The following is a 14,851-nucleotide window of genomic DNA, read 5'->3' on the forward strand; positions in this document are numbered from 1 at the left end:
GACCTCCAAAGCTGACTGGCCTTTATTTCTTTGCTGTTTGTTCTTCTGTCATCTTTCCATCAGTAACTACTATTTTTGTGTGCTGTTCATTTCGGAGAAATATCAGCAAGCCAGGTGGGCATCCTCCCATGCAGCTATATGCTAGGCAAATTGCCTTTTACAAATATATAATTATTCATATGCTTTGTCTGTAGCTCTGACCCTCACGGGTCTGGCTTTGTGTCAAGAATTACAATTTCAAGGTCATCAGGGAACATATTGTATTATGATTAGCTATTTTTTCTTTTTATCAGAATATATTGATGATTTTTAACTGCTTTAATTATCTTTCATGTGCACTTTTCTTTACAGATAATTAGTACTCAGCAATCCTCCATTCATGCAGTTTTGTCCTCACAACATTAACTATTTGATTTTTCATTTTCTGTAAATAATGGCAGCTGTGCTCTTCCCTGGAGACTGAATTGCTGAAGGTTGACTTTTTCAATATACTATTTTCCATTACTGCAGAGGAATAGCAAAGAGAAATGTCACTAAGACAGTCTGATCCCAGCATGGATCCCGTGCTCGATAGTGGTGCCCCTTCTGTTCCTAGCACAGTCACCAGTTCTTAGCTCCGTGTTTCAGATGCAGAGAGCTGGAGACAAGCCCCAGTGCTCTGCAGGAGGAGGAGGAGAAGGTGTGTGGCCCTTTCTAGCCAAACCGCTGTGTTGCAGTCCCACTGTCCTCATGTGGCGTTGCCTGGGTCCCCTCTGTCACCCACTGCCTGCCTCTACCTTTTGATGAGACTTTGCCTCCACCCCGAAGCTGCAGGCAGAATGGAGGAGCAAGTCTCCCCCAGCACCCCATTTGCTCTTTGAGTTATTTCTCTGTCTCATACTGTGAGCCCCAAGTATTTAAAATATCCTGGATCAACTGACCTCTAAAATTATGATATTGGTTTTAAAAATGACAAGATTTTCTGAAAAAATGCTTTGCACCGTTTGTATTTGTCAGTATTTTCTGCATAATCGGTATTCATTTGAGTTAAGTCATGTATTTTCTCAAAATTACTTGTGCAAAGAAGTTTTCCTTGCTCAAAACTTTCCAAACTTTCCAGGCTCAAAAACTTTTCCAAGCTCAAAACTTTTGCATAATCATAGCACTCCTGAGGCATAAGGGTTGAAAGATTTCCAGTTAGCAATATGTGAAGGATTAAAATAAAAAATTCCAGCTTTAGTATTTGTATCAAAATTTTGCCCATGATCTTTTCAGATGTGAAATGTGTACACTGGCCACATGAAGCAGAGTTACTAACTAGCTCAACGTGCAGAAGAAAACTGAAAGGATATCCTTTGTCTGGATCTGAAATATTTCTCTGTGGGACCCAGATTATATGTTCCTGTGAAAAGTCCCAATTTTGTTGGGAAATGCTTGATTGTTTCAAGAAATAATACGATTTCCTAGTACTTTCCTGTATTCTTTATAGTGCTCTTGCAAACAGCAGACTGAACGTGAATTTGTTTTCTTACAGACAACAAGGAGTATGATGCGTATCTTTCATACACCAAAGTGGATCCTGATGCGTTAGACTGTGATAATAATGAAGAGGAGCAGTTTGCACTTGAAATTCTGCCAGATGTTCTAGAAAAGCACTATGGATATAAGCTCTTCATTCCGGATAGGGACCTGATCCCTAGTGGAAGTAAGTATTTCTGACCTTTCAGTTTTAATTCTGTCTGATATGTCACGAAGGCCTGGACTGTGCGATAAGTACTAGATATGGGAAACCTCTCTTGGTGAAGTGGTTGTGAGGATTGGAAAAGTTTCCTCAGTACTGCAAATTTGAGCTCTAGGTTAGAGCTTGTTCCTGCACCACTGAAATCAGAGGGAACTGCCACTGATTTCAGTGGAGGCAGGACAGGAGCTAGACTCTCCTACAGGGAAGGCTGCAGCGCTGCAAGCAATACTGTAGTCCAAAATGTCTACATCAGACAGAGGTAGCAAAGCAGGAAACTTCCCCCCAAAAATTTGTAGTCTCTGTTTTATCATTGAAAATGGGATTATTATTTTTCCAGTAATTATTTGTCCATAGCAGCTTTACAAGTAAAAGTCATCTTTCCCATTGTCTTTTATTTCATTTCCTAACTTTGAAGTCTCATAAATAGCTACAATAGTTTCCCAGTTAATGGTATAGGTACAGTTTTTCAGTAGAGTTTTGACCAAGTGTTGCATTTTTGAGAAGTGTTGGTATTGTGTAAGTAATTGGTATTTTGTGAGTAATACTGATTCTTCAGTGGACTATGTACAGCCCAGGAATCCGATGCTGTTTTCTGTGCTGACGGTGAAATACACTTGTCCATTTCAAATCAATTTTGCTGCCATGTCTGAAGATTCAGCAGCACCTTTGGATGTCTGTACCAACAGTTAATGCTTTTCTAACTGTAGTTATGACATCTCTTCTTCCAGATTCATTTTTGGACAAGTCAAAAAAGACCATGAATCATATGTATCGTGTTGATGAACTTTTAATGCACAGTATGTTTGCTTTAATATCACATTTATTTGAAATGCTACCCTTGTGAAAAATAAGCTTTTTTTACATATTCTGTCTGCAAATCACTTGCATGAAAAATATTAGAAGAGAATATGAACTTCTCTCTGTGTATGCTACTGTGCAGGAAATATTAACATTTTCACAGCGTTGGCTGTGCTGGAGCAGATGTCCTCAAACATGAAACAGCTAGAACATGGCTGCATTAGCAACCTGCCTGCCAAAAGACTTGAAACTGCTGCCTTGCTGCTGCCAGACCCCAGTGCCTGCCCCAGAAGTTGGAGCCTACTTCTCTGACATTTGAGGGAGCTGGAAACAGAGCTCTGAATCCTGTACCATTGGGAAAGAGGAGTGAGAGCGTAGGCAGACATCATGCAAAGTCCTGTGTAGTGGCTCGAATTTATCATGTGCATTTGCAGCTCCTAGGTTAGAGCTGCTTCCCTTATTCCTTTTGCTCTACCCCTGCAAGGTGTGAGTTTTACTCCCTTAATGACATATTCCAGAAATGGGACTTGGCTCATAGCCGCCTTATTTCTGACAGTACGAGCGAGTAGTACTGATTTTTTTTATATTATTAAGAGAAAATACACCTTTTTGTGTTAAAATTCACAGAACTGTTGTAAATAGTTGTTTCATATCCAACAATATAGCAGTTATACATAGCAATTATACAAGTGAATTAAAGAGTTTAAAGCTAGCCCTTCAATGATAACTATACTAAAGCACAGATTAATCTGAAATGAGATTCTTCTTTCCAATTGCTGTACCAGCCAGCATGGTATTTTATTTTTGTCTGGTTTTGTCAGTCAGACACTCAGCAAATACTTATCATCACTTTCAGTATTCATTAAACCTCTCATGAAAATGTAGGGTACCTGAAAATGTCAGTTCTCATTTACGAACATTCACAGATTTAATACCTCTTTTTCCTCTCAAACTCACTTCTCCAGTGTTATGAAAGGGCCTGATTCTAACACATGGAGCTTTAAGAACGCTTAATCAGACATAATGACAATGCAGAATAAAATGTGGAACTGCAGTGAGTGTGATTTGCATGCTTTAACTTTGAAAAAGATATGGGGGAAGGCATTTTATTTTGAGGAAGCAAGAGGGTTGGAAAGGTGATGGGGAAGGAGAGAAGACTCAGACTTCTGTATTTGTAAGCTCTCCGTGTGCGCTAGAAAAGTGGAACTTGGCTGTGTTCTGCCTAATGCTCACCAGTCTTACAGGGACTTGCAGTGCTTAGTGAAGAGAGGCAGTGTGATGTGGTGTGGATCTGCCAGAAACTTCAGAGGTAAACATAATAAATTTTAGAGTGACTGTCTCAAAAAGTGGCAGATATGACAAAATATATAGCTCTTCAGGCTAGATTTCTATAGAAAAGTGGGGGTTTGATCACAGTTATCTTTTTTATTTTAGGAAATACCTCTTCTCACATGTACCGCATTTCCTCGTCTTTTGGTGTAAATGACTTTCAGTGTAATGTAATGCTTTCCTACTCTCCATTCTGATGTGTTTCCTTCTATATCTTGTGTACTTAAATGTGTGCCATTTCACTAGTACAGCAAATAAGGTGTGTTTTGTAAGGCTGGTTGTTTTATATAATCTCTGCAATTTTAAGGTGCTGCCACAGGAGGGTGTGCATTATTGCGCTTCCTTCCTGGCATGAAGCAACACATACAGCTACTACTTGGATTTGAGAGCAAGCAAAATATAGATTTGTTAAATAGTATTTCATTAACTTTCTTGCACACTTCTGTGAACAAACTGAAAAGCTGACTTCAGAAAAATTCTGGGACAAGTTTGATTATGTTTTTGTCCAGCTGGTTCATCTCTAACCTCTGGGGAAAAGCTATGATAGGCTCTGCATGTCCCTGTGCAGCCGAGGGAGAGATTACAGCCAGATGTGCCTTAGTTGGGATGCGTATACCCAGCAGTGAGCTCTGTCGCGCTGCATAGCTGAGCTCTGCGTTTCAGCTCTGTGCTGAGGACCATCTGTTTCAGGGATGCCCATGGGGCGACTGTTGCTGTCCCTAGGAGGACAGGGGTGATGGCTGTGGGGACTGAGGCCACCTCTTTACTGTTGGGAAGCAGATCCCTGGCATCCAGAGTTCAGGTCAGATGGGGCTGAGTCGTGCTTTGCAGTAGGTGTTGGTTTCTGTGCCCTGCCGGGATACAGATGTTATCCCAGTGGAGCATTTTGTCCTAGTGGGAGAACCACCGTGAAGGATGATGCCAAGGGCCTCGGTGATGCCCGCCACACGGTGGCTAGCAAGGTGTGCTGTGTAAGCAGCAAGGCCAAGTTTGTAACCCAGGATTTGAGTTGCGTGTTATAGGAAGTACTATAGCAGCTATTCTTTTTTAAAGAATATTCTTTGGTCTTAACAGAGTAAGTGTTCTTCATTCTGTCAAAGCTGACAGCACATATATCTTTCTGCCTAGGTAGCTAAGGCATAACTGAACATGTTAGCCTGTATAAGGAGATCGTGAGCCCTAAGATACAGTTGCAGTTGTTACTAAAGTTTCTTAGCAGTTATCATTTTTTCCACCCTATTAGTTTCAGGGCTTTTTTAACAAACCCTTTCCCACAGCAAGCACTCTTAAGTCCTGTGAGCCTTTTAATTCAGCATTAGGATACCTGAGGAGACTGAATAGTTGCGGGGGGCAGAAATCAGAGTAGTTATGTTTTTACCTGAGCCATTTTCTGTCTTGCTAAGGATGATGTGTCTACAGAAAGATCTGTTTGCGCTTGACTCTTCTGAAATTGGGACTACATCAGAGGAAGATATTTTTCTCACATGGTTTCTGCAAATTATTTTCAACTGTGAAAGTGAAGAGGTCAAAACTGTCGAGTTGGATTTTTAATACCAGCAATATAAATCTATTAGAGCACTGTCTAGTTGCTCTCTAAGCATATGTGCATTTGATCTTGACAGGATTGAAAAAACACCAGCAATTCGCTCCGGCTCAGCCCAGGGTATAGAGATCAGGCACTGAAAAGAACAACAGTGATGGAATAAAAATCTTTGCTTTTACCGGAAAAATAAGAGGTTGTCAGCACAACAGGAGAGCGCGTAAGGCATGTGATAAAATGCACCCAACAGTCAATATTGCAGTTCTGGCACTTTGTAGTTTTGTCTGCCCATCTGTGTGGTTTTTGCCTGGTGAATTCCAGCTTCCTGGGCTCCTGGGTGAAGAAAACCCAGCTGGACTGTGTGCCTGGGGTTCCCAAGGAGCCTTAATTAGGTATGGGACACCATTTATGTGAAATGGAGATAGAGTATCCAGCTCCACAAACTCCTTTCAGAAGTCCCTGGTTGTCTGTTCTGTATGAATCTTACACTTAATGCCAGGCATGGGCAGGGGTAGCAGGGATACAGAGGAATAACAGTTGAAAGTGGAAGAAATATGAACAAAAGCCAGAAAGGCTGGCTACCCTGTAACAGCCCATTGAAGGCCACCGAGGTGGTCAAGGAGCTGGAGCCCACAGTATAAGAGGAGAGCCCAAAAGAACTGTATTTCTTGAAGTAAAGGCCAACAAAGACAAAGCCAAGGAGGAATCTTATTGTCATCTTTCCAGTGGAAAGCACAAAGGTGGAGACAGACTCTTCTCAGAGGTACACCGTTGTTGAACAAGAGGCCACAGGTATGAGTTGCAACACTGAAAATTCCATTTAAACATTTGGAAAATTTTCCTCACTGTGATGGTGGTCAGACACTGGAACAGAACCCAGAGACACTGAAAAGAAACCTCCAACCTTGGAGGTCTTCAAAACTGTACTGGATAAGGCCCTGAGCAATCTTAGCTGGTCCTGCTTTGGGCAGGGTATTGACCTGGAGACCTCCAGAGCCCCCTTCTAACCTGTATGAGTCTATGAATCCTTGTTTCTAAATATCCAGAATTTTGATTCCAACATCTATCGCCAAAACAATTTCACCAAATTCACCCACTTCAGACACTTTAGTCTCCAAGGAGGCATCCCTAGAGCTGCCATCCTTTCCTTCTTAATCCCTCCTTCATTTGCCATGTCAAATACAGAAAGTCTGACAATGGCTAAGGGAGTGGTATGCTGGGAGAGCAGTGTGTCATGCTGATCTGCATTACTTGTTTCTTTATGTTGAACTCATCAGCTGTCCCTCAGCTTATACTGGGATTGGGCTCTCTCTGGGCAGAGGCCATCACTCTGCTCTGTTTCAGCAGTTCCAGCTGCATTGCTGTTCTGGTCTGAGCTAACAGAAGAAACAGATATTTAATAAATAGGAAAAGCAAGACATGCAATCATTTTTGTTATAATAAAGTAATCAGAGTTAGGGTTTGGGAACTCTTCTGTTAGGAAACCAGGACTGAAATATTCTTCTATAAATAACTTTCTCAAGTGATAGTCACACTGCCAAGCACAGAAAGGCTGGTTATTTTCAGAGTGCCAGGAACCAGCCAGTATGGGGTTGATGGTAGATACTCTTTGGTTCTTGTGGTGCTGCAGACCATGCTTCCCAAAAATATCTGTAGGAATTTATATGATTTCTGGTGTTCTTTCCCTCTCCCTGAACTGCTTCTGCAAATCGTCTGAATATGGTTAGTCAGTTATTTCTTTGTGTAAGCAACTCTGTGTTCATGGTGTTCGTTAATTCCTTGCTCTTAGTCCACTTGCATATTAGGTTGTCTGGGTTTCCTTCCAGGCTGTGGTTAGTGTAGCTCATTCAAGATTCAATAGGCAGTTATGCATGTTTTAATTGCAAATGGGATGCGTGTCTTGGACTTCTTCAGTGCTTCAAACTACAGTTTGGCATCATTACACATTGACAGTGTTCGGTGAGCGCATACTTGGTCTCAGGTGATCTGTCTTCATTACTAAAGGGCAACCATGCAAAACCTATGTTTGTTTATGGGTCTAAAAGTTCTTGCTGTCCATACCTCCTTGGGCATTGCATTGGACATGATGCAAGTAAGTTACTGATAGAGCTACTCATAATTCTATTTTTTTTGACCTATGCGAAATGCTAACATTTTGAAAACAGTTTTTTTGCCATATTGCAAAATGGTGTTTCAAGGGGGGGGAAAGGGATCAAAATTTAAAATGTTCTTTTTCAATAAAAACAAGGGGGTTAATTCTAATGCTGACATTTTTACGTTCTAGTTTATGATAAAATACAATCTTTGGGAATTAAAAATTAATAATTCCATATTGATTTTGTCAAGATGATTTTTTTCTCCCCTCACAATGAAATGTCACTGAAGTTGACACCTCCTGCAGTGAAAGTGAGGTTTCAGCAAAATGATACTTATCTGATGGAAATACGTTGGTCTGGAATCTTGCAGTTGATCCTAGTTGGCGATGTCATTCCTGAAATCCCTGCTCAGTTTTTTTTCTTGGAAGTGAAACAGAGCCATTGCCTGCCAGTTACTTCTTAGCTCATTGGAAAGGTGAAAACAACCCTTTCTCGATCCTACATTGCAATATACATTGCTTGGATTTAGTATCTTCTAGTGGATTGAACACTTAAGACAGACAACGGAACCTGTGGTATTTTGAGCAGTCTCAAATTGTGAAGTGAAAGGAGAGCAGGTGATTTAGCAGCTCACACGTTTATGCAGTCAGTCTGGTACCACTGGAAAAAATAAAGCTTGAATTTCCACAGACAATAATCTGTCCCCCTATGCTTTTCTTGCGGAAATGTTTAAGTTGTGCACGTTGGACATATTGTAGAGTGCACCCAATGGAACCACGTGCTCCGGGGAAGTTGTCACCTACCTTTAGTAGCAGTTCCAACCTGAAGTTACTGGGAGTACTAAGTACTTCTGGACCAGATGGCTGGAAAATGCGTTTGCCTTTTCATTTGGGTTTCCAGTTTCCTATAATACAGTGTATTTTATCCTCAGTGCACCAACAGACCCCTGTACATTGGCCATGTCTATCGGTGAACCAGCTGCAAACTTGGAATTTGAAGGAGCACCTAGTGGTCATTTGTGAAGGTGTCTGTTTAGTCATCTGTAGAGAGAGCTCTAACTTGTTGCAATATCCAGTAAGTAAGGTGGGCATGCCAAAATATGGGAGAGGCACAGAGGGGAGAAGTATCCATCTGAGAAAATAGGGAATTTTTCCTGTCTTCTTCCCACCTCATTCCCTGTTTGACTAAAGCAAAGTCTGGTGAGTTTTTGATTGAGATGGTATAATGGATTATTGCTGGGTTGTTGCTATTGAAATTATTGCTGCTGGATATTTGAAGAGATGGAAGTGGAGTGATTTTTTTTTTGTTGGTTTTGGTTTTTTTTAATTGGATGCATATAGGATACGCACGGCTGTGCTTAGCACTAACCTGGATATGTGGTACTGACCTACTGACCGGTATTGTGTCCTGCAGAGAATTGTCTTGTACATAGCAGTGTTCTGAGTTGTTTGAAGGAGGGATGAATATGTCTCAGGAAAGATGCATGATAGTTTGTTGTTTTACTGTATCTTGCAGATTCAACCTCTAATGATGAAGCTTCCCACCTAAATTCTTTCTTTTTGGGAGCAGAAAGAAAGGAAGAAAATGAAGAGTCTGAGCTGTTGATACATTGGGATAATCTCTTTCCATTGTATTGAACATTTCTACCTTTCCTTAAGTTTTGTTTCACCAGTTCTGCTTATCATTTTCTCATTGTTGCCGATTCTCTCCCCTCTCCGCTGCCTCTCCCATGGATTTTAATGTTGAATTTTTTTCATTAATGAGTAACTATTTTACACAGAGCAATGTGGGGGTTTTCCTCATAAAATATTTTAAGAAAAAAAACCAACAACCAAACTGTAAATGCTGCATGATTAAAGAGTCATAAAACATTAACTAAAAGTCAGGATTGTTGCATAGACATTTGTAATGTATGTGTATGTCTTAAATTTTTGTGTGTCTGTGGGATGTTTGCAATTGCCTCTTTTTTCCATTTGTGAAAGAAATTCTTCTTGCTGCTAAGTGGTGAAATAAAACATTGGTAAAGGCAGATTTGATGCTAACTATGCCTTCAGTCTCATGAAAATAAGCTATTTTAGAATGTTCCTGTTGGCCTATTTTGTAGCTATTTACTTTACTGGAAGTGGTGTGAATAAGCATGCTGTGGTATGGTGCCTGGGACTATAAAAATTAGTCTTGCAGTAACAGATGTTGATTAATGATGTTATTTGTAATTGTTGTTCCTGCTAGAGGGCAGTGTGTGTAAGAGAGGCCCTGCCCTGTGCTGAGTAAAGATCTGTTCTGTGCAGCTCTTGTGTCCAAGTCTTCATTTATAACACATGCTTCTCCTCTGTTGTCAGGCGGCACATTCTGAGTAGCATGGTCAAGAGGTTTATGTAGTTTAAAAAAAAAATAAAATTATATCCTGTCTCTAAGCTTGCAATCATAATGCTATGCAACCAGTGAACACTTCTGACCTTAGTGGGTTTTTTTCAAGTGATTTCATTTTTCTGGTCTTGACCCAAAACCCATTGAAATTTATTGAAATCTGTTCATTTGAATGGGTTTTGGATCAGGTCTGTAAGTAGATCTCTTTCCCATCCTGTTCCATGTCAGACCGGTGTAATTGGCTTCTCTTCCCTGCCATCCCTGGGACAAGTGAAACTCAGGGATCCAAGTCCAACTTAAAGAATATTTCGTAGTTCAATAAGCTGACATCATGGAGCTAATGATGGGCCTGGCATTTCTGCTTGCACTGATCATTTGCAACTACTTGGCATGCATGAATAAAAGAAGAATACTATTTTCTTTGTCACTGATGTCTCAACAAATAAATACCTCCAATATGTTTAAATTTTCCATTTGTTCCTGTCACTTGTGAAGTTTCTGTTAATACCTTGGGGTACATAGAAGCACAGGTTTGTGATACTAAAACAGACCATTGGGCCACAAAGAATTGTTATTGTGCTTTTGTGGTCAATACCTAAAGAAGAAAGAGCTACTACCGTGATGCTTCTATGCAATAGCACAAGTTCTGCATGTGATGAGGGTTGATTTCTTTTTGAGCTTTTGCAAGTTACAGTTCATACACCCTGCAGCACCCTCATGTCCTTGCATCCAAAACACAAGAACTGCTTCCCAGAGTGTGCTTCCCTCAATGCGATGTTAATCATAACCAGCGTTAATGTTAAAATTTACACAAACGTTACATTGATCTTGACCTACATTTTTTCAGTAAGTGAACTGTGTATTTTTAGTCACTAATGCATCTACACAGTGTGGATATCATGTAAATGTCATTCTGTTGAGATGAACAGGGAAAACCAGTAAAGGATGGAGGGTGTTACTAAGGAGTTTTCTATATGTACTCCATAAATGGAAATATGTTGTGATACACTATCCTATTTTTGTTGGACTATATTGTGAAATGCCCCTTGTCTTAAATGGTGCGGATCAGTAAGGTGTAGGATTTTGTTATACTTGATTGCAAGCCTAATGCTTTGATACAATAGACTTCTTTATTCTTTACTCTTTCTCTCTTTCTATAATTTGTAGCCTACATTGAAGATCTCACGAGATGTGTTGAACAAAGCAGAAGACTCATTATCGTGTTAACTCCAGACTATGTTCTCAGGAGAGGATGGAGTATTTTTGAGATGGAAAACAGACTCCATAACATGCTAGTCAGTGGAGAAATCAAAGTTATTTTGATTGAGTGTACTGAATTAAAAGGGAAAGTGAATTATCACGAAGTGGAATCTTTAAAGCACACTATCAAACTTCTCTCAGTGGTCAAGTGGAAAGGACCAAAAAGCAGCAAACTGAATTCTAAGTTTTGGAAGCGCCTAGTCTTTGAAATGCCAGGGAAGAAAAAGGAGGTGGTGTCTCGGCATCAGGTCCTGGATTCTGCAGAGCAGGGCCTTTTTGGAGACCTCCAGACCGTACCTTCTCTTGCCGTCACGGGCACTTCTGCCACGTTGGTAGAATCGCGGGCTGATTTAACTGATTACCATCAAGCAGACTCTGTGCAAATGAGACATTATTGCAGAGGATATGAATACGATGTGTCAGCAGCAACATTGCCAATAGCTTCCATAAGCAACCATCACACATACTGTAACATACCTTTGACACTACTAAATGGACAGCTACCTCTTAACAATACCATGAAGGATCCCCAAGAGTTTCACAGGAACAACCCATTGCTACCTTTATCAGCAAAGGAGCTTAGCTTCACCAGTGATATTTGGTAGTGAACATCAGGACTCTTTTGAGATGCTTCATGACCGCCATGAAGACACATTTTTAAAGAACTTTGCCCTAACCCCATGGGGTGAGAAAACATATTCGAAGCAGCAGCACACTTGTTTGCTTTTCTACTTGAACTTTTTTGTTTACATTTACAAATTATTGACAAAGGGGGCATTCTTTTGTAACTCAGTAATGTCCTTCCTGTCTTTTAATGTACAGTTTTAATGCTTCTTTAAAAAGGAGGGGGGGTAGAAAAAACACATCCCATCATTTTACAGTAGGTTTACAATCTGGGATGGATAAAAGGTCACTGTATATGATCTCCAACATCCATACATATTTAAGTAATAGTATTTGAAATACATGGAAGTTGTTGGGTTTTTCATATAGACTTCAGTACAGTTTGAAATTCTAATCGTGCTACGAAAATGATTATCTCCTGCACAGACCACAAGGGGTGGATCATTCTCAAAAGGAAGGAGGAGGAAACCTTCCCGGTAACATTGTCTCGCAAGTACATTTTAGAAGATGACCAGCTGAAACAATGCAAATGAAGCTTGATCAATAAAGTGCATAGTAACAGTTACTGCAGAATAAATCACCTGCTCACATCAGCATCTCTTCATTTTATTATCGAGGCATGTTGTATTCCTAGTCAATGGTTAGCAATGTGGTTTTATTAAACAACTTACTAGAATATTGGAAGATGTTTAGGAGGATTTTAAACAATTTTTCTGTCGATTATAGATTATTTCACAATTTTTTGCAGATTTTTAATGAATTTTTTTAAACAGTTTAAGTATAAATTTATCTGTCTGTCGGTCAATTCATTAATTTGAAATTTCTTAAGATCTCTTGAGCTCTTTTAAGATTTGTAGTAAAGGCAATGTAATTTTACATAGGATTTTTTTTCCAAAATCAGTAGTTACAATTTGAAATTAACCTTTTTGTGAGAACATCAGCAATAGAAAATAATTACTACAGCAATATTCAGAGATGAAGTGCTAAATTATTCAGGTTTACTAGTAGTCTGACTTCAACTGCAGTGATAATCACCTGAGACAGTTCTCTCTCTGTTTATCTACCTGTCAATTTATGTACCTTTTAAATACGGCCGAAGCAGGAATATTTCTGCTCTCTGTGCAACTAGTGAAAATACTAGTAATATTTTTAAGCAGCTGGTAAGATCTTGCATTTCTCACTTATGAGAGTGTTCCCATCAGTCAAATAGGATACCGTCATTTATCTTTCATGGAAGGCATTCTTGCTGCTTGTGGATGAGAAGTGTTATACAGGTACTCAGCATCAGGCATTACTACTCAGCGAGTTGAGTTTTCTTTGGACCAGTATGTTTCGTGGAGATTTCCATACTCAGTTGATTAAGGGTTGCAGAGTCAGACCATGGAGACAACAGTATTCAAAGAAAAAGCTCCAAATAATGAAGGCGGAAGCCGGTTTTGCAGTTTTTGGCACGGCTTCAATGAAAACACAGTAGATGTGAGAGTTTTGTCTCAATAAGATCTGCTGGAGCAAGCTCCCAGAAATATTTTTATGGCAAGCAACCTTGCCTGTATTTCGGTATGTTTTTTAGCGTTGTTCTCTTTGATTGCATGAATAAAAGTTAGCACTCTGCACTCAGCTGCCTGTGGTTTCATCAGCAAACAAGTTCAGTAAATCCTTGACATTTTGCAGTGGTTCCTAAATTGTACCCTACAGTCAAATGGAAACAAACACTGACCTAAGACTTAAAAGTATCCAGAATTGGCCCAAAGGCCATGAGAATCATCTCAAATGTGCAATAATTCATAGAGGTCAGTATTTTTCCATTGCTTCTTTCCCCAGTTTTTTATTCTGTGCCCTCTTACACCAGTTATTATCTGTAAGGTTTTCATTAGATTCAAAATAATACATGTTTCTCTTGTTTTTTCTAGCATTATTATGCATTTGACACTAACACCGAAAATGGAAATCTAGAAAATATATTAATTTATTACACACTATAGGACTATAACTTGCTCTTTTGTGAAGTTAAGTTCCGAACATATAGGTGTTTAATATACGTATTTTTCTACTGAGAAAGAAAGTGATTTTACCTCCATTATAAATATATGTATTTCAGCCTCCCAGAAATTTACAAAATTTGCACTGTTTTACAAGTGTTACAGACTGTTTACACTGGCTATGTTCTTTAATGCAAAGTGTAATTTGAAAAAAGGAAAAAAACCTAAAAGAAAACCCTGCATGAAAAGAGCTGCATATATTTAAATGAAAAGCTGTACTTTTCATTATTTTCCTTTCCACATTACTCTAGAATCTGGTTAATTCACATAGAATGTTCAGTGAGATTTTAAACCTACTAGTTCTGTATTAAGCATGCAAACTCCAAAAAAAGAAAAAAAAAACATATGCAGGTTGGTCTGCTTCTTTTATTTACAATGACTAAATATGGGTAGCAAATTCATTTACCTGATGATAATATGTCTCTTAGAGCAGTAGCTATTCAAAAGCAAAATGCAGTCATGTTTGCATTGAGGTAACATGAAAAGAACAGTTTTTCTGTCATTTTGCAAAAGCACATTGTGTGTCTGTGTATCGATATCTTTTAGTTATAGATGACAAGTCACAATCTGCTTTAAGATTTCAAAGTGTGTATTGAGTACTACGACAATATATACATGAATCAGAACCACCTGTACCCCTCTGCTTTTAGTATGGGGATGGGGACCTGAGCTCAGGAGGCCTCTCATTGACTCAGTTTCATGTAATACCAGTATGACGTGCTAGAGGCCAAGTGTTTCCGTAGGTAGCACTCAAGGGTCTGGAAAAAATACTGTCAAACAGTGAAATGCATCCACCGGTGAGACTTGGGTGGCACAGGGACCGGGAGCTTGTCCCACGGTGAAAATCACCTCTGTAACAACCCTCCAGTGGGGTCCCTCGTGGTGGCAGTGACAGCTGGATCAGGGCCTTGGTGGCAAAAATGTTCTAGCTCATTCATGTGAACTTCATTAGCTGAAATAGAAGGGCATAAGGGCATTTTGCGTTCCTCTGTCTCACCAAAGCCGCGTACTTATTCAGCTGGATTTATCGGGAAGAGGCCAGGGCACTACCCTGACAGTGCTTGGTGCTGCATCTCGC

The 14,851-nt window shown here is 39.7% G+C and overlaps 1 protein-coding gene across 3 annotated transcripts in view; it reads left to right on the forward strand.

Moving 5' to 3' along the window:
• Positions 1-14,399, forward strand: part of IL1RAPL2 (interleukin 1 receptor accessory protein like 2) — a 402,879-nt gene extending 388,480 nt beyond the window's left edge. For all 3 annotated transcript variants that reach the window (XM_052813838.1, XM_052813840.1, XM_052813839.1), the window contains 2 exons: positions 1,514-1,684; positions 11,018-14,399. In XM_052813838.1, the coding sequence (XP_052669798.1) occupies positions 1,514-1,684; positions 11,018-11,715 (869 nt within the window). In that variant the 3' untranslated portion in view covers positions 11,716-14,399. The remainder of the gene's footprint in view (positions 1-1,513; positions 1,685-11,017) is intronic.
• Positions 14,400-14,851: the final 452 nt, after the last annotated feature.

The sequence above is a fragment of the Harpia harpyja genome, chromosome 18, assembly GCF_026419915.1.
Source record: "Harpia harpyja isolate bHarHar1 chromosome 18, bHarHar1 primary haplotype, whole genome shotgun sequence".
NCBI lineage: Eukaryota > Metazoa > Chordata > Aves > Accipitriformes > Accipitridae > Harpia > Harpia harpyja.